This window comes from Lepisosteus oculatus, chromosome 15 (assembly GCF_040954835.1).
Source record: "Lepisosteus oculatus isolate fLepOcu1 chromosome 15, fLepOcu1.hap2, whole genome shotgun sequence".
NCBI lineage: Eukaryota > Metazoa > Chordata > Actinopteri > Semionotiformes > Lepisosteidae > Lepisosteus > Lepisosteus oculatus.
In genome coordinates, this window is record NC_090710.1 from 7,243,027 (window position 1) to 7,266,092 (window position 23,066).

The 23,066-nt window shown below is 35.3% G+C and overlaps 1 protein-coding gene across 1 annotated transcript in view; it reads left to right on the forward strand.

Annotated features, from left to right (window-relative positions):
• The window catches only part of abcc4 (ATP binding cassette subfamily C member 4 (PEL blood group)), an 85,019-nt gene extending 64,985 nt beyond the window's left edge, over positions 1-20,034 (forward strand). Inside the window, exons 27-31 of the mRNA XM_006639003.3 lie at positions 7,482-7,571; positions 8,360-8,532; positions 10,251-10,356; positions 14,362-14,496; positions 16,588-20,034. Coding sequence (XP_006639066.2) covers positions 7,482-7,571; positions 8,360-8,532; positions 10,251-10,356; positions 14,362-14,496; positions 16,588-16,686 — 603 coding nt within the window. The 3' untranslated portion in view covers positions 16,687-20,034. The remainder of the gene's footprint in view (positions 1-7,481; positions 7,572-8,359; positions 8,533-10,250; positions 10,357-14,361; positions 14,497-16,587) is intronic.
• Positions 20,035-23,066: the final 3,032 nt, after the last annotated feature.

Consider the following 23,066-nt stretch of genomic DNA (forward strand, 5'->3'; position numbering starts at 1 on the left):
TTTGGCCCACCTTGTTCCTTTGATAGTTTAGTAGCAAAGTAATACCAAAATTCTGTCCAGCTCTTTAAGTTTGGGTCTCAACCACCTGGCTGGGTAGCCTTTTTCAGGTACCAAAAACTGTTTGTATAAATAAGCATTTCCTTTTCTTGTATTTACACTATACCCATTAGGCTTTTCTTGTACTTTCATAGAAACATTACCTCTTGATAACTTTGTTTTAGACTGATGAAATTTACTGTAGATCCTTTAACCTGTCGGTGTATGACAATCTTTTTAGACCAGGATTCATGTTTCTCTTTCTTGACCTCTTAAAAATTATTATCTTGACAATTGTCTTGTCTGTGGTAAGCTGATCAAAACAGAACACAATTGTCTTATTAAGGTCTTCCCTTGGGCTGAATATTTCAAACATTTTACTACCTACACAGGCATTCAGTTTCTTTTTAATTGTTTCCCCACATCAACTTGATGAAGAAGTATAGAATCTACATAAACCTATATCCATTTTGTGAATTGCTTCCTGCTACTCCAGATCAATATGTAATCATTCGTATATAACAGGAAGGGCAACAGGCCCAAAACCAATCCCTGCAGCACACATCTGCCCAGTGAGAAGTTGTGCCTCTTAAGATGATACACTTCTCATGTGTTTGCACTCAATTTATGCGAATACATTACCTTGGATTCCTCTGGACTTTAGTTTGAGAATCAGCCTTTTATGAGGGATCTTAAAACCTTTCTGAAGGTCTAAATATGTTATACTGTAATTTTATCTACCAGACCTCCCATTTCTATACTCATGTTGATGGTCTCACACCATTTTTTAATTTCCCTTCTAATAAAGTGTTGCTAACAAAGTATTATGGCCAGACTAAAAGCCCAGCGCAGTCCTTCCTCTATATTTATTCACTGATCACATCACTTTGCAGGTGTACTAGTCACTCAGGTGGCTGACCTTACAGTGTGTGAAGAGAACATTACATGGGTGTGATATTAGTTTGTGTAGATTAATAACAATTCACTTCTGAGATACAACATTTGTAAAGTAAGATCAATGTTTTTAGAATGTTAAGGTAGATTTCTGAGATTTAGAAACAGCAATTCTGTTTTAGATTAAATTTCACCCATGGGCGTTATTATTGTAAAGTTTAGTGGAGTGACTTTTGGACTTTTAGTGGAGTATGACAGGGAATGTAATTCCAGTGCCTCAGCAACATTTAAAAGCTACTTAATTTTTTTATGGATTGTTGAGTCCAAATTGTTTAACATTTTGGAAAGCTGTAAGGATTTCAACACGAATTCATTAAGGTTTTTATCATGGCTCAGATGTGTTTCTGGTATCGGCATTTTACCAGATAAAATTTATCTTCTGAATAAAGATGTTCTTGTTCTCATCTTCCTCGGTAGGTCTGTGTTTTGTTTTGTCAGTAGCCTGATACAGGGTATAGGTATGTTCATTGTAACACAATGCAGTTTTCCCTATTTAAACCCATTGGAAATTTAGGAATCTGATTACTGTTGTACTATATATAAATATGATTTCTCTAAGAAAGTAGTATGATATTTCAATTAAATAGACATTGTTTGAAACATAATCAATATAAAATTTGACAAGGGTATTATGAATTAATTGGTAATACAGCTTTATGCTTCATTATTTATTAACAGTTTGTATGGTGATCTGTGATAAACTGTAGTGCAGTATTCCTGATAGAATATTTTACAATTTTCATTTTTTCTCATGAAATAATTGTAATGTAATTTTTTTCAGACTAGTACCTCTATTATTTTGTAGTGCATTAGGCTGGTATAGGATGCCTGGCAGTGTATGACACCATCTATGAAAATACCTGGTGGGGATTCTGCTGTGACTACACAAAGGGAGCCTGCTCAGGCACAGTTTGTTTCAGTTCTCAAGGAAGCTGAAAAATTGAATTTTCAGTTCATTTACAACAGACATTTTTGACTTTTTGTTACTGTGTTTATTATGTTGGTTGTCAATTGGATGTCTTTTTAAAGGAGTCATTCTCTTGAGAGCTAATACAAAAAGAGAGACTTAGATACAACAGTTCAGTGAATAGACAGAGCAAAGAGTACAAGTGAATTTTGATAGCAGGAGTCAAGGGAAAGAACCAGGCTGTAAAAGACTTAGTAAAAATTAAGAGTTGTTATCTGATTTAAACACAGATATATTTATATTTATAAGGACTGTTTTACAAAAATGCATTATCCAAGAGTTTTCTCGAAAGTGCCATTTAACATTGCCAACTTAGTAACCACATGTAAACAATAGTTGGAGATTTTCATTGAGCTAACCTGGGTTTTGCACTTTCAGATATGGAGTACTAAAAATAATAATTGTCCATTTTCTAACCGCTTCATCCAGTTCAGGGGTGCAGGGGAGAGACGGAGCCAATCCTAGCAAACGATGAAATAAAATTTCATCTACGGTAACATTTTCTGCATCATACAAAAATCATTATATGACATCCTCATTCATATACTGTTTTTTGAGATCCTATAAGAGAAGCGCAAAAAGAAAAAGGGTTTTGAATCCTTGCAAATCCTATATGTCTATTGCCATCTTTGCTTGTATTTTCAATGTCATAACTTATTGTTAAAACTGTATTCTCATCCTTTCAAATGGAAAGTAACTCATGAAATTTACATAAGATGCTCAATCCATTACTTTGTAAAGCTGTCTGTAGATGAATACAGGTAGAATGGTCACGGAATCTACAGATATGATATACATTCTTTACATTCCAGCCTCTGAGAAGAGTCATTATTCCACGTGTTCCTTGAGATTTTATTATGATAAGCTTTTATTAGTATATGGTATTAACACTGAATCCATTTCATGTTCTATTGAAAGTGGAGAAATGACTTCAAAATATAAATTAATTCAGTAGCAAAAAGCAAGCTTAGAATTGTTCGAGCACATAATCACTCTTTAGAAAAATGTGTTCAATGGCTGTTTCCAGCTTTACATTGAATCCTCATTAAAAATGTCACAAAAACTATTTCACATTACGTCTTGAGCTTCCGTGTTGACATGGTAGATGTGTTTAGAGAATTTGGAACAAATGGGAATTTGGAAATTAATAAAAAATAAATTGTAAAAGCTAATACTTATTATGTAGTGTATTATGTAGTGACTAAAAAGCGAGGCAATTATTTAACTGCAAGACATAAGGAGATTACCTTAAGGATTGTGTTTGTGATTATTTGTAGTTATAAAGGCTCTAAAAATGCTTCCTCTGCATCCAGTGTTTTCATTGTGCAGGTATCTTGATTCTGTGACATATGTAAGCAAATCTTTAGCCCACTGGTCAGGCAAGACAAAAGAGTAATAGAAGAGAAACCATTAGAAGGTATATGTCAGGAACACAGAAAAGATTGGTTTAATTAATCAAAGTGTTAGTGTAGTCGTCACCCTCCTCTGCCACTACTCTACACAGTACCAAAAAGCCTAAAAGCCTTGTCTCATACTCTACAGAGTTTCTCTTTTATAGCACAGAATCTAAGTAGATCCATTAGTTTATTTTTATATTGGGTGATGGATAACAGAGATGTGGCTTGTTGGAAAGTATTAATGAAAATGTATTATTAAATGTTTTTCAAAATATCTCACTTCCAGGGTAGCTGCAAAGTGGTGTATCTAGAGATACCCGAACATAGTAGTAACTACTTTGTACCATTTTATTTTGTCTAAAGTTTTATGAGTTATTTAACTGCGAACATCATACCAATTTGAATACGAGCATTTTTGACATGGGTAGAAAAGCTTGTGCACTATCTTATTGCACTAGCAAAACTGGCATATTTTTTTCATTCAGTTTCAGTATATACTGAGACTAAATGTATATATCTTATTTGAACAATAAAGTAAAATGTGCTATGAACTAGAAGGAAGAGCACTAGCTATGGTCAGGTATGCAATGGTTGTTCAAAGTTGAATAAGGATAACCTACTGAAAAGCATTTCAAATGCAACAAATGTTTTTGGATCCAGTGCTCATTTGCTGTGCTTTTAATGCCTCCCAGTGCAGATTTTGTGTGTAGACTCTTGTGTGTAATGAAAGTAATTTGAAAGAGCACATGAAGTATTAAAACATCTGCTTTCCAAAAACCTCCTCTTTTTTTCAATTTATGCGTCCTCTCCATGCGTGCAGCAACACCACAAGACTGTACTGATTGGTTCTCTCATGTGTCTTTTTATCAAATAAATATAGTTTATCACACTTTCTGGACTAAACTCTAGATCTTGCCACACTGGTGGTGTTCTGAAGCTTTTTTCTGTGTACTCCAAGTTGCCGATACACTCAGTAGTGTTTTTTTCAAATGGTGATTATGAACACTGATTGTCACTGTTAGTCAAGGTAGCAAGATACAGATAGTAAAGGAACAAGTAATAGGTTTATTCCATGCTGAAAAAAAGAAGAAAGAGAACACAACGTTTCGGCCGTGGAGCCTTCTTCAGGTGTGTCAACACCTGACACACCTGAAGAAGGCTCCACGGCCGAAACGTTGTGTTCTCTTTCTTCTTTTTTTCAGCATGGAATAAACCTATTACTTGTTCCTTTGCAGCCTACGCATGCTGACGCAGCTACCCACCTGAACTACAAGATACAGATAGTGTTTGCTTTCTGTGTAGGAATGGTGATACAATAAGGAAATAACACGGTCAAATAATAAGGAAACAACACGGTGAAAAGCCAGCTGTCATACTCTTATAACATTAATTATATGCACATTCTTTTGTTGCTGCTGTGTAGAAAGTTGCTGAATGTTTCCTTTATATGAACTTGAGTCACGTTCTGTACATTTAAAATATACGAGCTCTGGGAGTCTCATTTGCACTCAGTGTTTTTTTAACCACGTTGACTACATTTACTGAAGCCACTTTTCTTGTTAGAACAGTTGCTCTCACTTTAAAGTAAAATATAAAGCACATGTTTAGATTGTGCTATAATAATTTTTTATTTACACTTCATCAATGAAAGTGTAAATCGTTCTGTTCTTGAACCTTCATCCAACTGAAAAATCAGTTACCAGAATTATGATGCCTTCTTTTATTTGTGCAAAAACAACCTTGTACAAGTAGGGAGGCTGAACATAATCTTTTCCTGGGTGGGTACCCTCTCACAGGTATGTGAGACTGACCAATGTAAGCCATTACTGATATTATCTTTTCTTAAATGGGGTGGGTTTCTTTTCAGCTGGAGTCGGACCTAAGCCTGCCTGTCTGCTTCTTGAGGTAGAGCACCTAATGTTTGCAGGTGACAGGTTTGTGATGTTAAAACGTTGCACACTACAGTATTGTACAAACCAGTCAGAAGTTTCTTTCACTGGTATTTCAATATGTCAAATAAATAAAGCATCATTATGATATAATATTCAGTCATATAATAGAATTTTGTTCACAGTATCTATAGAAAACTATGTGTGAACTAAATATTCAAGTTTCTATGGTAGAATTTTTCATGTTTTTCCCATACATGAGAGACTGTGCTAATGTTTGATCTCTGATTTGACTGGAGAAACGGAGTTGCTGTTTGCAGGGAAAGTATTGAAATGCCTGGCTAGCTAATCTCAACCCTTCCTTAGACACTCTTATCCAACTGTGTCCTGGCTTTTGGGGAAACTGGTCAGCTGCTGACGTGTCCTGGAATTGAGCCAGTAATGTCTGAGACTTCTCATTCAAGTGTCTGGTAGGATTATGGAAACAATGTTCTGTCACCCAAATTAGTTTCATGCATCAAATTTAGCATATTCTCCAAAATGACAAAATGCTGACAGTGTGCAATATCTAAAATAAATGTACTGTTAAATTGTCCCAGTTGTTTCCTAACAAGGTTTGTCAGGTCTATCACAAATTGCTTTAGGTTTTGAGACAAATCTGAACTTGAAGTTTCCACCAAAGCTAAAACTCTCTTCCTAAAGTTGTTTTTTAAATGAAGGGAGAAGGATTACACATTCATTCTGACAATAAAGCAGTAGTGACAATGACAATAATAAAACTTGGTCTTTGTTGGTCCTAAAAACTGTCACATGATATTACTACTACAGCGGTGTTCTCCTTGTGATTTTGGGGTGGTCCACGGTATGTCACTTTTTAACAGCAGTTGTTTTGTCACTAGTTTTGCAAATGGCCTTAAATTAATTGCATGCACATACACTAATTTTATGTAAAGGATGCGATTGTACACAACTTACCCTGCACACAAAACCAGTGATGTATTATTAAACTTCTCTGTATAAAGATTACATGATGAGACTGGAATATTTTCCTTTGGAAAATTGTTATTAACTCATACTTACAAGGGTGGCATGGTGACGCAGTGGTGCTTCAAAGCGCTAGGGCCCTGGCTTTAATTCTGGACCTAATGTGCTATCTGCTTGGAGTCTGTATGCTTTCCCTGTGTTCCCATGGGTTTCGTCTGGGTAGTCTGGTTTCCTTCCACAGTCCAGAAACATTCAGGTAAGTTAATTGGCTTCTGGGTAAACTAGCCATGGTGTTTGTGTGTATAGTTGTCTGTTTGGGTCTGTCTGCCCTGTGGTGGACTGGTGGACTGTGCAGGGTGTACCTTGCTCCCTGAATTGGAAGAAGCAGTTAGAAAATTGATGGATGTACAGTACTTACAATGAACAGAAATGAAAACAGAAAACATCAAATAGCATGCTTGTCATTACCTCTTCACTCACACTACAGCTGCCAATGAGAGGAGGGTTTAGAAGAAGACATCCATCAATCTGTGGGGTATAACTGAGATACTGTACCTCCTCCAAAACATAAAGCAGGACAAGTTCTAAACTTTGATGTTTTAGCAGATGTTTTTGTTATCAGTATGCTGAGGGTTGGCTTGTTTGAAAGGCAGCCAAAATATTTTTGAAAACCTGATGTCAAGGCCAGGCTGCAGCTCTTTATCTTAAAATATGCATTATATCTTAACATTCTTAAAATTAAAGCTCCTGGGTTAAAACAATACTCTGCCTGCAAGTTATCCAGGAAAAGCTTTGGATTTAAGACAACTTGAACTTGTTAAACCATAAATAATAAATAGTGCAATGTATAGGACAGGTATTCCTAAAGTAATAACTTTGTCCAACATGAATTTGATTTACTGTGAATTTCCCAATCGTGGTAATCTCTTGTGATGAGTGATAGTAGTGCTAGTTAGAGTGGTGATAGTGATCAGCTCTGTGCAATATACTTTTATTGACAGGGTTGCTAAGATTTGAGAAACATTCTGAAACTAAGCATGGTCCAGTCATTAGTTTTGTTTTCCTCCTGATAAAACATACATTTCAACACTTTATTAAAGTAGGTTATGAGTATGTTATTGGTTTATAATGAAACCTTTGTTTCATAAAGGGCTTCCACTTTTATCTCACTACTGAAACCTCTCCATGTGATTACAAACTGTGCTTTGCTTGTTATGATCTTACACCCCCTTAATGGTTGTGTCTTGTTACTAGGACCCAGTGTTGTTCACTGGCAGCATGAGGAAGAACCTTGATCCATTTAACCAACACACTGATGAGGACCTGTGGAATGCACTCGAAGAGGTACTTAAAAATGCAGTCTTTTCTTTGACTGATCTGTTCTCTAGCTGAAGTTGACATAGTGATCTTTCTTTGCACACTGTCTGTTCTCTCAAAATTGCAGGAAAAATTCTGATAACACAGCCATGCTGTGGAAGAAGGCTATGCAATCTGTGGATCCCAAAGAAGGCTCTACAGCTGAAATGTTGTGTTTCTTTTCTTCTCTTTCCAGCATGGAATAAACATTTACTTGCTCTTTTGAACGCATGCTGACGCAGCTACCTACTTGAACTTTCTTGTGAAAGATGTATTGAAAGTGTTCAGTAGATAGTATGGCCAGCTATGATCTGATAATGAAGAGTGCCCCTCAGTAAATGAGATTCCAGGTTTTGGTTTCTCATTTGTGCTTGTTTCAGTACAAGGTTAATGATGATGAAATATCAAAAGCTAGTGTTGGTCCTTGTCTTTAGTTAAATAAACATGGATTTAGTGTATTTCATTCTATTAGAGTGACTTTTTATACAGTGATATTCCTGTATAAAATGGCCAGACTTTGCACTGAGCATTTTTCCCGATATAGTGATAGTCATTTAATTGAGCTAATGTTTAGCCTTGGTTCAGGATTTTCTGCATTAACAGTAGGTCATTGCAGTGTTGTACAAGGTGGTGACAGTGTTTTTGTTCTAACTTTCATTGATTTTGGTCGATCCTTCAGTGTGTGGTGTGCAGAAATGAAAACATATGCTACATGACATCCAGTCAGATGACATCCAGATATCTCAGGATGAACTGTAATATTATTTCCTGTCCAGGTGCAGCTGAAGGGGGTGGTGGAAGAACTGCCAAACAAGCTGGAGACTGAATTGGCAGAATCAGGTTCCAATTTTAGCGTTGGCCAGAGGCAGCTGGTTTGCTTGGCCAGGGCAGTCCTTAGGAAAAACCGTATACTGATCATTGACGAAGCCACTGCAAATGTGGATCCAAGGTATTGCATTGTTTCCAGATACTGAAAATTTTTTTTTTTTCTTCTTGAAAAACTTCACTGTCTACCCTTCCATCACAATAAATGTCCTAGTCTGTCTGTATGCTGACTTCAGAGTACTGTTTAGAAGTCTGGAAGAGCACCGTTAATGATCGTTTTAATTCATGTTGTAAGACGTTTCCATTTGTGATACACACTAACCTCCTAACTTGTACTTATGACATTCAATAGGCAGATTGTTACCAACTGCCCTTTCATTTGTCATTTGTCCAGCACTTGTGTCACCATTAGTTTGCCACTGTTAGCCCACTGTTACCCCCATATTTGTTAGCTCTCTTAGGGTTGCTGCCAGTACCTCGTTTTCTCATTTCTCTCTGCTCTTATTTTTCCCCTTCTCCTGTGATTGGGCCTAACAAATGGAGAATTCCTTTTCTCCTCCTGCCCAGTCCCTGTGATCTTCTTCAGTAGAGCGTCCCTCAACCTATTTTCATGCAACTATGAATCCCACATGACAATTTGCACACCGATCCACAAACCTCTGAGAGAATTCTAACCACAGAGCCCTCAGTCTTTCCTTTTCACCCAACTGATGCAGTCTGCAAAGCGATACCTAGCTCCAATGACACAGGATCAACCAGTTTGATGGATTCTTTCCTCTCTGTGTTCTGCATCTAGCTAGGAAGCTTTTTTGAAATCTCCTTATTAACAAAAGAGGCATGGCTAATTCCATGTGCATATATCAGTCACCCTTACATGGAAACCTACACTGTTTTGCCCCTATTTATAAATTACAGGTGTGTTTCACTAAACAACACACCTGCTTTTTTTTCATCAGCTGTGTAGTTGCTTCAATGTGTGCACATCAGCTCAATGCTCATGTGGACATTGTTGCACCTAGATAGGTTCAGTATCTTTTGATTAACAGATGAACAGTCTCCTCTAGAAATGAATCACAGACATTGTTGAGGGGATTGTTTCATTGTCTTGTTTTTCTTGCTTATACTGGAAAATCTATTAAGTTAGAATTTCTTAATATGTGGTTTGGGGTACATAGTTGAATTGCTGTTTACATTTTGGCAAGATTGGACTTTTAAACTTTTTTAGCAATTAAAAGAAAAACAATGTATCCAGAGAAACCAAAATTTAAGAAGCATGTATCCTAAAGTAATTGAAGAATCAAAACATACACTAAGTTACACAGTTATTAATTAGAGTGAAGAATGAGCAATATTGTTCTGTCCTCCAACTTCTCTATACTTGAAGTTTCCAGTCTTTTGTGAAGTACTGTATGACAGGCCATCTTTGAGCCTTGAAGAGAAGACCTATAACATTGGGGGAAAAACAGAACAAATAACTTGTAGAAGCAAATCAGGGAATGTGTTAATTTGTATAGCAGCCCATAAGATGATGTTTAATTCACATTTTCGTACCATTCTAAACCATCTAGCTAATCATGGTCAAATGAATCTGGAACATTCACAAGTATTGTTCAGTCTCCAGAAGGGATGTTTAATGCAATTACCTCTTATTCCCGTTTTGGCGGATTTTCCTGGATAAAATATTAAATGTATGATCACAGACAAAAATAAGCATTAAACTAATGGTTCATTTTAAAGTGCTTTTACAATGGTATGCCAATTGTTTTTATTTTAAAATTTAAACAGTACCTTCCTAGATTCTGCAGTTGCCATTTAAGTGACCTGTTTTCCTTGGTGTTACAGAACTGACGAGTTAATTCAGAAGACAATCAGAGAAAAATTTAAGGAATGCACAGTACTCACAATTGCACACAGACTTAATACTATCATCGACAGCGACCGAATACTGGTAAGAAATATATTGAACTTTCTTTTAGCCATTGGTATGCTTGCATCATCTCATAGGCTTTGTGTATTTTAGATAGGAGTATGAGTCTACTTCAGAGTGCAGTGTATGTGCTTTATCATAGATTACTTTCTTATTGCTTTATTATAGGAGCATGTGTGTGGAGAACCTTTCTACACACGTGCATCTTTGGTGAATAGCAGTAGCAATGATGACATGTATATGTCTTTATACCATCCAGTTGTGCAATACAGAGAAATTCCTATAATACAATGTTCACCTTTAGTGCTCAATAAAGTCATCCCATGTGTTTTATTGGCAGGTATCTACAGAAACAAGTAATTGTCTAGTTTAAAGAAAAGATTGGGTAGAGCAGATTCTGTCTTCACTGTTTATGTTAATGTTTCTCTGTACCCTTTTGTTTTAAAATAAGTTTTAAAATGTTTTTCTTTAACGTTTTAACGTTAACTTTAATGTTTGAGTGCATATCAAATATGTAGCTTATCTACAGTTTTCTGTTTTGAATTAATAATATGCCATTTAGGGTCTACTACTAGACTACACTATACTGTTCTGCTGCTTACTGTTTTTAAATTGGGTATCTCATGTTCATTGTAGTTGGAAGAGAGATTGCCTCTGATTGCCTCCCACAGTCCAGAGATGCTAGTCATTGGCAACTCTAAACTGTCCCCTAACCTGGAGAAGCTAGAGTAGGGCACCCTCCTTATGTAACCCACCCTGTCCTGAATAATTCTGCTTCAAACAGTGACCTCTTTTGGGTAGGACAAAGCAATGGAAGAAAAAGAAGAGCTAAGACCTTATTTCCTTTCAAATAGTGTTAGAATCGGTACATGCTGAATTTAGTAGAAAACATGGAGGTTTGTCTTCAGAAAAACTTAAGATTGAATTTACAGGCATATACTGTACGTGTACTTACTATTAACCATCCTAATGTCTAAATAAATAACCACATAGTCAGTTTTGGGATTTGCCACTTAATACCTTATTGATTTATGAAGTCCTAGATACACTTAACCTGAAGCCTAATCCTTAGTTTAATGCTTTCGATGTTATGTTCACTGTATAATTACAAGTAACATTTTAAGTGTTATTACGTACCCTTTAAGTGGCATTATTGGCTGGATTAGAGTTAACATGCTTATAGTGTAAAATAGGCTTTTCAAATATTTTCTACTCAAGCATGCAGTTTTTTTTTATTTTTAAGTAACTATTTTGAGATCTTCGGGTTTTCTGTTAATATAGGTTCCCTATAAATTGCTGACCTTTAATACGTAGTGTGTTGTTTTATGAGTGAAGGGGTCATACTTAGGGAATGTAGGTTTTTCCTGTGTGGGTCAAAGAAAGTGTGGAAACATACTATAGATGTGTAAATAAGTAAGGTATTTTAATGTAAAACAATGTTCTGCCTCAACAGTCATTTTAGAGGCAATCATTGTGTCACTTGTCCTTCTTTGCTTTTTATGGTGTGGTAATACCAATTAAATATCTTGTTTTTAAATCCTAACAAGGAATTATTTTTCCATACAGTATGTACCCTTAAAAACAAGTTAAGGTCAAAATGGAAACTATGGATCTGCCATAAAAATGCAAACTAAATGGGATTAAGATGCTGCTGTGAAATTCTTCTTAACTGTTTCCAATGTTTAAACCATTCTGAAACATTCCTTTTTCTCATAAAATACTTAAAATCTTTGCTTCAAATTAAAACCAACATTCTGTAGTTAAAATTGAAAGTGATGAAGTTTGGAGAGTTCAGACACTAGAAATATTAACATCTCCAATCATATCTCCAGCTAGTGTACAGTATTTCTGAGCTAAATATTTCAAAAAAGGTACTTTTAATCTGTCTTTAATGAAGGACCCTGCTTGTATCCCAACATATACAAGTGTAACTGCTGAAATGCATTTAACAATAGTTTAGCACACGATCCTTTCATTCGCTCCGCTGCTCCTTATCCTTTAATGATCACAACCAACACAAAACGTTGACATCAAGTTAAATGTAACCTAACCATAAGCCACACAGACCTACCTGCCTGTGCAGCTTGCTTATATTTTTCAGACTGCTTTCTATGATGTAACGGCTTGAGTATTTTAATGAGTGAGCAAAACATGGTGAGACCTGTACTGAGCTGTGTCACTGATGAACAGACCACTGATTTTCTCGCGTATATTTTGTTTTAGCCAAGAATGTGCTGTGTAGATCTTCATCCCCTCCTAAAAGAAGGCCCCATAATTAATGCTTAGACCAAGGTCACTATTAAAAAGTCACCATTTCAAACCCCAACTCATCTATAGCTAAGAGCACAGAATGAGTTCTGGATAATTTTAGTTTTCTTGACGTTGCTGAATACAAAGTGAAGGTGACAGCAGGCCTGTTTTCTTCACATTATGTCACTTCTCTGTACTAGAGGGACAACACTTCAGTGCAAAGGCTAATTCATTCATCATGCCCACCTGATCTTTGGCCTTTCTAAGAGGCTGCCTGCAGAGGTGCCAATTAGTACCATTTGTGGTGGCATTTGTTTGTGTCCACTAGGAACTGGACTGATACTAATATACGTTTCACACAGAGCATGGCAAACACAAAACCCTAATGGCTTGCAGACGTTACTATTACTCACCCTGGCTGGTGTAAAATGCCCCCAGATTGCATTCTGTTGAGAATGGTGTTTGATTAATATAGATCTAGAATTTTCTCACATTTGTAAATGTAATTATTATAAATGTGAGGTGATTAATAGATAGCTTAAGATCAGTGCTGCCCTTAGATTGTCTGTTTTTATTGATGTTAATAATCTTACAATCAACTACTGTTTCCATTTTATTAAACACTTAAAGCTATCTGCAATTTTGATATTGTCAAAGGATAATGTCTACTGAAATTGGTTTCCAAGAAAGCTGCCATGCTATCTGAGAACAGACTTGACCTGTACATCATGTTGGCTAGTTCTTGACACATTGATCAGCCAATGAGTTTAACACGGTCACATTTCCTAAATAATACCAAGATGAAGAACAGATATATTGAAAGACAGAACAGGCCCTGATACAAAACTTAGGATTTTATTATATATCAGGTGCAATGTAATGTTGATAAATACCAGTGTATCTTTATCATGTTTATTCTTTGAATATGTTTACCTTATGTAGTACAGCTGGTTTTAGATGCCTGATATTCTGGCATGGTCTTATATTCAACAAGATAATCTCATGTGAATTATGCATGGTCTTTAAAGGTCTTCCTTTCTCAATTTCTTATGTACGAATATTTTCACATTACTCCCGGCTTGTTTTTAATGTCAAATCTGAGCATCTTCAAGTATCTGGTGGACAATGAAGTATATTTTACAAAAAGCAAGTTAGTCTGTTTGGTGTATTGAGCAGTAGGATTCCGAACGGCCATGATATTAAAATCTGTGTATCCTAGAATGCGTAGATGTTTGTGGGTGCTGTCTTCACTGCTCTATATCGAACAGCAAAGTGAAAAAGAAGTCATGTCTTCTTTATGCTCCTGAGCTGCCATCTACAGCAGAGCTACTCGTGCTGATGGAGAAATGATATGTTATTTTGTTAGCTTGTAAAAGGTGCAATTGATGCTTCTGACTACCACCTCTGTGGTGCTCAAAAGAGGGTCATAGCACCTCTTGAATACCTGTGAGTTAATGAAGCTTAATCCCTGTATTTACAGGCGCTTATTGTATTATGGTGTGTAAGATTGTTAGCTTACACTTTCATATTGCATTTCAGCTAGTATGTTTATTATTGCGTTGGGTAAATAGCTCTGCTATATGTTAACATGTGACTCATTAAATGGAAGGTTAAAGCATGGAAAGAAATGCAGTACCATACACTTTTTTTGCCTTTTCTTCCAGCTAACCCCACAGACATCTGAAATACCTGTTACAGTAATGAAGGTAAATAGGTGAGGGCAACAAAACTTTTGTGTACTCCAGCATTGTTTATACGTGCTTGTCTTGATTACAGGTTCTGGATGCAGGAAGAATAAATGAATATGATGAGCCCTATGTTCTTCTGCAAAATAATGACAGCATATTCTGTAAAATGGTGCAGCAGACAGGCAAGGCTGAGGCTGCAGCTCTGTTTGAGACGGCTAAGCAGGTAACTCCTCACCCAGGCTGTAATTAAGCCTGCCTTAACAACTCACTTTTCATTACACAGCATTCTCACTTCAACTTTCGACACCTTGCTTATTGAGAAAGTTGCACCATATCATATTTAATATAATATTTAAAGTATTATGAAGCCAAAATACCCTTCTTCAACTTGGGGGATTGTCTGCCACTGGTAAGGGATACATATAGCCAGTTTGAATGACCTAATAAACTGAAGTGAACGTGTGAGATGAAATTATGAATGATGGTTGTCTGAAAAGGCAAGAAACCTGCTTGATGGACACCTAAAATGTCTGTCTCAAAGTATTTCATGAATATTATTTTTTGGATAGTAAATATTTAGCATGATCTTTTTAATTTTGGGACTATGTAGAAATGTAGAAGACCAATAACACTGTTAAGAATAAAACAAGCTCTTTTCAGAACTTTCAAAATAGTATTGTATGCCCACCATTGAGAAGTCACCAGTTTTTTTACAACAAACACTTGTACAAACTCTGAAGCATTCTATCTTATCTAAAGGCAGAAATGTAATTTTAAAGTAAATCAAGGAACAGGCTTTGGTGGGTTGGCTTTATTCATTGCATTTCTTCTATGAAGAAATCTTCTGTATCAAGTTTGTCTGGATTTGGGATGAAGTTCCTTTGTGGATTACTGTAATGGTTCTCACCTTCTCCTTAAAAATTCATTTGTAGTGTACTTTTTTTCAAGCACATTTCAGATAACACTGTGGTATTCATCTCTAAATTCAATTTTTATGTGCATCTGTCAGGAGCCACAGATATGATATAGCAACTTAAAAATTGGCCTTTGTGAAATAAGAAAAACTGGCCATCATTTCATTTCCTTTCTGTCCCTCTTACACGTTTATCAGAAAAGCTGTATCTCTTCTAGTACAGGCAGAAATTGGTCAAATACTCAGCATAGTGTCCTATTATTTAGTATCACCTTACACCACACAGTAGTTGCTTGGTTGAGACATTGTTAGAGTCCTTGCGTCTCCTTTCTTTATTGTAGGGTGCTCTCCTCAGATCAGATTACTATAACTCCCATAACCGTCTAGCACCACTTATTAAATACTGAGACTTTTCATAAATGGAGTGTGAAGTTTCTATAGTTGTCAGTCAAGGTTTAAATACATTGAATAATCTGATATGAGGCTCCAGCTCTTTTGTGTGAACTGAATGAGAAACCCTGTGTTAGGAGTATATCTGCTGTTGTGGTTATGTGTTTTTCTTCAATTTCTCACATATTTGATTTTCTTTCTTACAAGGGAAAACTTTTCTGATATTGTTTTTTTCTTCTTTTTCTTTTTTTTTCATCAATGTTACTTTTCACATTGATTCCACCCTTTATAATAGGGAAGCAATTACAGAAAGAAAATAGAAAGGCGATATCATGGCATGGAAGTTAGTGCTCACATTTAACATTTCTTGGGTCCTTGGGTTTTTGGGTCCATTCTTGGGTTAAATTCTGAATTGGGGCACCTTCTTTGTGGCATTTCCATGATATCCCCATGTTTACATGAGTTTTTTCTTGTTTCTCCAGTTTCATTTTTTGATTAAGCTGTTCCTCTTTATGATGTGTCTAGCAAAATACACATTTAAATCAATTATTTTCTCATTTTTGTGGTAATTTATTTAATTTTGGATAACCTGGTGGTCTGCCAATTATTACTGCTGACTCACAGGTCTTGGGTCCTGGTTTATTCTGCCCTTGGGTGTGTTCTGTGTGGAGTGTCAATGTTCTTCCAGAAGCTACGTGGTCCCATTTCCACCCACTTTCCACAGACATGCTAGCTATGTTAACTGGTGTCTCTGAACTGTCCCTGAGTGCCTTGAAGTCCTATCTTGCACCCTACCGTTCCAGAGGATGCTCCTGATTTCCTTATCCTTAATAAGTGTCTTTCTGATAATAGATTGTGTGGATGGAATATTTTGTGTTTTGTTTCAGTAGTTTGTGCTTTGAGATTGACCTGTCATTAAAGCAAAACAACAGGATACATTTTGATAGTTCTTAAGTCTTTCTCATGTTGTTTGTTTTGATACATGTTGAATAACACTTAATTTCTTTTCAGACATACATGAAAAGAAGCCGCTCACCGCCAGTACCAAATGGACAGATGGATAACAATATGACCGACACCAGTTTCATAATCTTTGAAACAGCACTATAACATCATTGTAGCAATTTTGCAATTCTGTCTACAAATTCTCAATATGAATTGTTTGTGAAGAAATAAGACAATTCTGAAGCACTCCAGTTTAAACACTGCATTACTTAGGGACTTTGATTTAAAAAACTTAAAGCACATAAGGTCAAGAATGTTTCTTGATTATAAGTGTAAATTCGACCACAGTCCCCTGCCTAATGGGTAATCTGTAATCTTGTTTTAGTGTGAACTGTAACAATGTACAGAAGTGCTCTTATTTATGCCATATGAAAGAATCCATTAGTTGGGAAAAAATGTTTAGTTAGTTTTGGAAAACAAACTATAGTTATAATTTAAAATACATCATATACATAGTGCCTTCGATAGAAAATTGCAGTGTCAGGTAGAACATAGATATTCATTTGTCTTGAAGAAATTATTTTATACTTTGGACTTTGAAGTCCATTAAAACAGATCTAAAGAACATTGAATTGTTAAAAATAAAAATAATTGCAAAATGTGCAATAAATACAAACTGCATGTTTCATGATTAATGCAAATATGGTATATATAGGCTTAGATTGTGCCTTATTCATAATGGAATATTTATTTTATTTTTTATTACAAAATGTTTTTATTTTAGTGCAATATTAGGTGTTAATGTATCACAGCACTAGGTGTTTGATGTAGATAGGGCTCATCTCAATCAAAACAATATTCTTTCTTTATGTTTTTTTTAATTGTGAAATTGCAAGTGTTTGAAAATTATTTGCAAATGTATAGAACTGACACTAAAATTTAATTGTGACAAAATAAGGAGAAGTGAATTTATCCTAAGATTTTCATTGGACCATAATACGAAAATAACTAAATATTTCATATACCAAATATATGCCTGTTTCACAATATGTCATTGTTTGTATGTTAATGCACATACAACTTTGCCGAAAATTATTTATAACTGACTTAATGTACATACACTATGTATTGAGCTGACTCAATACAGTTGTTTTTAAAATCATGGTAATATTTCATGACTACATATTTTTTTTACAATTAGAAAATGCTGCATTTATTACATAATTTAGTAGATGTATTACCACTTCAGAACTGAAACAGCTAAGCTTCAGGACATAGACTGCCATGTTGTAATCAGCTGGTTATTGGTGATACTCTATGTTACCTAAACAGAAGTGTTTTAAGGGCATTATGTTTTTCTTTGCATACTTAATCAAATTAAATGATTTTGTCTAACCAAGAATCACATCATGCTGAATACAAAAGCAGGTGCTTGTTTTCAGGGATAGCATAATCCTAATAAGTGCCTCCAGAAGAGAGGTGGTGACCTCTTAAGGCTGTTAGCCAGGGTGAGTCTTTACCACCTTGTGGCCTTGCCTGGTTCAGAACAAGCAAGCTGCCAGGTGTAGCTGGTAGAGTAGGTCTGGGAAAGGAACTGTAATTGTGACTGAAACAGAAGACTAGTCTTGTCTAAGAGCTAACAGATAATACGTAGAAAGAAAAAAATGCTTTGACTTGATAGGTTTTACGAGTAGAATTGTTTTACATTATTTTCAAAGCCTTTTTATGCACATGGCAACACCACAGCCAAGAGGTTCTTGTGCTTTGTATTGCAAAAACAGTACATATCTTTTGACAATAAAAGCACTCTACTACAGAACACATATACTGAATACTTAAAACAGCTGTACTTACGAAATTGAAATGGCTCAGGTATAATTTTTAGATCTGTAGTGACAGTACAGTTAATGTGAAAAAAAAATAAACATCAGGTGCTAGTTACAATTTTAACATTAAGTGTTAGTTTGTTACCCAAAGAAACTACTTTCTCATAACAATTACAGCTTTTTCAGTTGTAGATTTCTTCGCTGGCCTGTTTCCTTTTTTACTATAGAATGCCTTATAGGCTGTGGTTTTGCCACATCCTTTAACAGGAGAAATAAATGAATTTGGATCGTATTTGCCATATTAGGAAAAGTTTGTGAGGAGCATAGTTTTTTATTTTTTTTGTATAACAGGTAAATTAGTAATTAGATAATTAAGGGTGGTTGTATTAAAAACTTGAACAGGAATTTGCCTGGATGGTCCTATATTTCATTCCTAGTGATATACTGTATATAGTCTTTTCTAAAATGCCTTAGTTTAGACATTGATGAAACCTTGCCTTCATCATTGTTCATTACAGGTGCACTACAAAATTTATTTTTGATAACCAGATAAGTTGGGTAGCTTGAAGGCATTTTCTTTTCTTTCTTATTTATTGTAAATATGTCCAAATATCATTTTGAAATGATATTATTGGATTATAATCCTAAAAATCTGAGAGGTATGGCAAAAGGAAAGCCCTTGGCTGCTGGTTTTGATTCTGAACAGGGTTGCGTTCTGTGAGGGGTTTGCATGTTCTCCCCACTTTTGTATGAGGTTTTGCTGGTACATTGGTTTCCACCCATGCTGGTATCTAAATAGCCCGTGTGTGTTTGCACTGCGATGAATTGACTGGCTTCATGTCCAGGATGTAATCCTGCCTTGTGTCCTGTGCTTCCGGGATAGAATCCAGGAATATGGCTGGAATGAGTGGCTTTCTCATAAAGGATGGATTTTGTATGACGGACAGATAGTTTAAGAGCTGTTTTCTTTTAGCTGAGGAATGAATTAAGTTTAAGAGAGTTCCACATTAGTTTACAATTTAGTAATCTAATAATTGCCATCTAGTAATTGTTTGTTATAAGAATTGTTTCTAGAAATGTATGCATTTTTGTATAATATTAGCCTATTTTAGAAAAAAGTTAGCCTTGTCTCAAAAATATTGCTGTTTTTTGTTGAGATTACTTTTATAATTTTAGATTTAAGGTTTTTGGCAAGGTTTTGCTGTGTCTTGGAATACAGTAACTGGATTATTGATGTATCCCCACTGAAATATTATAATAGCAAAAGTTATTAAGAGTAGTAAACTACTACACCACAATGTCATATACATTTATATTTTTAAGTTTAGTTTGTATGAGACAGCTGTTATACTAAGATTGTGTGGCCAAAAGGTTGTATTTGCAGTCTTTATTTTTTCAAACCATTTTTTTTAACTTTCTTTAAAGTACTAGTCATGCAATATGATAATTTCTGTGACAACTTTTTTGTTTAAAGCATTTACTGTACTTTATCATCTTATAAATGACTTTTTTATGAAAATGGCAGAAAATAACTTATATATGTTTTTTTCATAACTAAAGAAAAAATTCCAAAGACAGATTAAAATTAGTCTGCAATGGAGATTTTTGTTTTTTCTGTTTGTAAAATGTTGTGTGCTGTCATGGTCCCTCAATTCTTTTGTACAATAAACTATACTTAAAACAAGGATTTTGATAACTGTTTCTCTTTTGGTTTTACACAGGCTTTATACTTTTCATGACTGAGCGCTCTTCAGAACATCCTGCAGTGCTGACCTGAACTGTACCTCCCTAAAGTGGTGCCTTTTTAGTATTAAACCCATTATCCCTGAGCTTTGTTAATTTCAAATGTAAATATCCCTACCAATCGCAGGTAATGCACAAAGTTCTCTACCTGTCACCTAATTCTGAGCAGTGACTGAGCTTAGAAAACATATGGGGCGAGAAGTATCAGGAAAGAAAGAACACAAAATGACAACAAAATGACATTTTGATCAAATTTCCTCTTTCAATAAAAGTTCTGGATGAGATCTTTGGATCATGTTACTTCAGCAACCAAACAAGAAATGGACTATTTTTTCCTACCTAGGTCTATAGGCCCAAATATGTGTTATGCTGGTGAAGCTGGAGATGTTTTTGAGGCTTCACCACTTAGTTTTCTATACTACACTTGTGCATTGGTCAACTCCTTCACACCACAGCAAAACACGACGGACTTTTATCAAAGATTGCCCTGTCAGGTATTACTAGCCAAGTGCACTGTTAGAAATGGTAGAATTGCCACTACCCGTGGCGAAAAATAATAAAGAATTAAATTCGACGTCTTTAGTTCTTCATTCTTTTGTCTTGGTTAGTACACGCGTTAAAATATAAAAGTTCCTTAGACCCAAGTTATAAGTGAGTGGACGGAAATACTGGAAACAAATTATCAAAGGTAAAGGGAAAAAATCAGGACGAATGAATACATCCCTGACAAACCATATAAAATAACGAGTCACTGTGTACATACTGGATAGTGCGCATTTCGTAGATTTGCATGTAAGCAAAGATTCAAATAAATCCATGACGCTTGCTGGTTGTACGCTTAAATGGAGCCTGATTGCATTGGCGAATGTGAATCCGCCCGTCTGTCAACCAAAGGGTTAATTTACTTAAACTGAAATACTATTGAGTTTCACCAAGTTTGATATAATTGTAAAGGCGGATCAATGAGGTGGTTGATGTAATTGTTCAAGTAAAAGGGGTTGCAGCCTGTGTAGAATGTTGTGGTTTGTAGCAGACACAACATGTTAGTCAGAATGAGACGGAACCGCAGAAAACATCTCACCCTGCCTATCAGAGTAATGAGTACTTTACAGGAAAATGCTGAATAATACTGGTGGCTGTTTAAGGGTACACAATAAACAAGCTTGCTTAGGGGAAAGTAGTGATATATCTGTTTGAATATTAAGAAGTGTTCTAACGTCACGTAATAATAACCTTTGCAGTCTGATACCCAAAATAACGAAACCAGGTCCTTACGAAAGCCCACCGGGTTTAATGATTTTAAATACCGGCCATCCCGTGTGTTCCGCCTGCTCCCTCCCAGAAAGAATGTCGGTTTTGCTTCTGACGTTCGAACATCAAAGTGTAGTGTTGGAATGTAATTATTTAACTCCTTTATTAATCGTTGTCATTGTACGCTCTGTTACATCAATCAGACTATAATGAACGCGAAAGAGGAAAACATTTTTCTTCATAAACTGCTGTAATAATGCGATCCATTTAATACATTGATTAATTAATGTGTTTAAGAAAGAATGAAAAGAAAGGTACAATATAAAGTTTAAAAGGAGGATGTGAAACATACTTCAGTAAATGAAGCTGTTCTGTGAGTTATATTTGAAAAATGGAGTTTAGTGCTCTCAAAATTATCCTAATTATAATCCTTCATTAATTTGTTCATTCCTTTTAAAGCTTGCTTCAATGTATTTGTAATTAAATCTGCGTTTAAGAAAGTGAAATATGGCTGTTTCTACACTCTCGATAAGACGGTTACAATACGCGGGTGTATTATTTAATCGTCATTTCACAGCCAAAGACTAATGAGTGGGGAGCTTAATTAAGTAAAGGAAACCGTTTTTAATTAAAAAGACCATCACCTTTCCATGTTGTCTACGTCGCTAAAGTGATTCAAAATATAGTTCATTACGTGTTGATTTTCAGAATAATCCCAATAAAAGCGCACAAAGCATGTTTATGAGGATTATCAATGCAAAGTAATTGTAAATCTATTCCTAATATAAGACTAAATACACAGATTTTAATTAAAATGTTGAAAAGAAATGCCTGTTTTAATAGGTAGTTATTATAGTTTGAGATTTAATATTTATAAGAATTCCATTCAATTTAGAATAACTAATTATATCATGAAAATGTGTAACAGTTGTCTAGATGGGCAATGTTTTATTTTAAGTAAATGATAATGTATCTAAATTTAGGAAAATCATAAAATTGTATTCAATAAAAAGAAAACTACAATTAATAAGTAAATGTATAGTTAGTTGCATTATTTATAATGAATATTTGTTGTAGACATAATTTTTTAAATACTATCTTGCCTCTTTTTTACGTATCCAATGATGTGATAGTTTTATCCCTGTTTTGTCCATTATATAAACTTGCAACAGTGTCATTATTCACTGCCATATTTAGCCTACATTAAATAGAAAATAAAAAAGAAATATCTTGAAATGGAAGCCAGAGGTCCTTTAAAGCTGAATGATTTACACAATTCATTAAAGATAGTGATTTTTCAGTTAGCATCATATTAAATGGTTACTTACTCTCAAATAGCCCTTGGGGAGTTGGATTGCTGGGTTGCAAACAGATTAAAGTTTGTATTGAAAGAAAAATTGAATTCAGAGGTAATCAATAGCATAATGGGCCAGTGAGTGGAGCCTGCTGCCTGAAATGAAATTACCATATTTTTAATCTTAATTTTCCACTCTGTTTATCTGACAGTATGGATGTGCAATCCAAACAGATAATGAGAGAGTGGGATATTGACACTGCTGTTCTCTGGAGTACTTGTTTCAGTGATTAAATGCTGTGATCTGTGATTACTTTGTGCTTGGATGTCAGGCCTGTTGGCCAGGACCAAGGGAGGGACAGCCACAGAGCAGCTGTAACATCAGGGGTCTCTGGGGTGCTAATGTACCTGATACAGCGTTACAATATTAA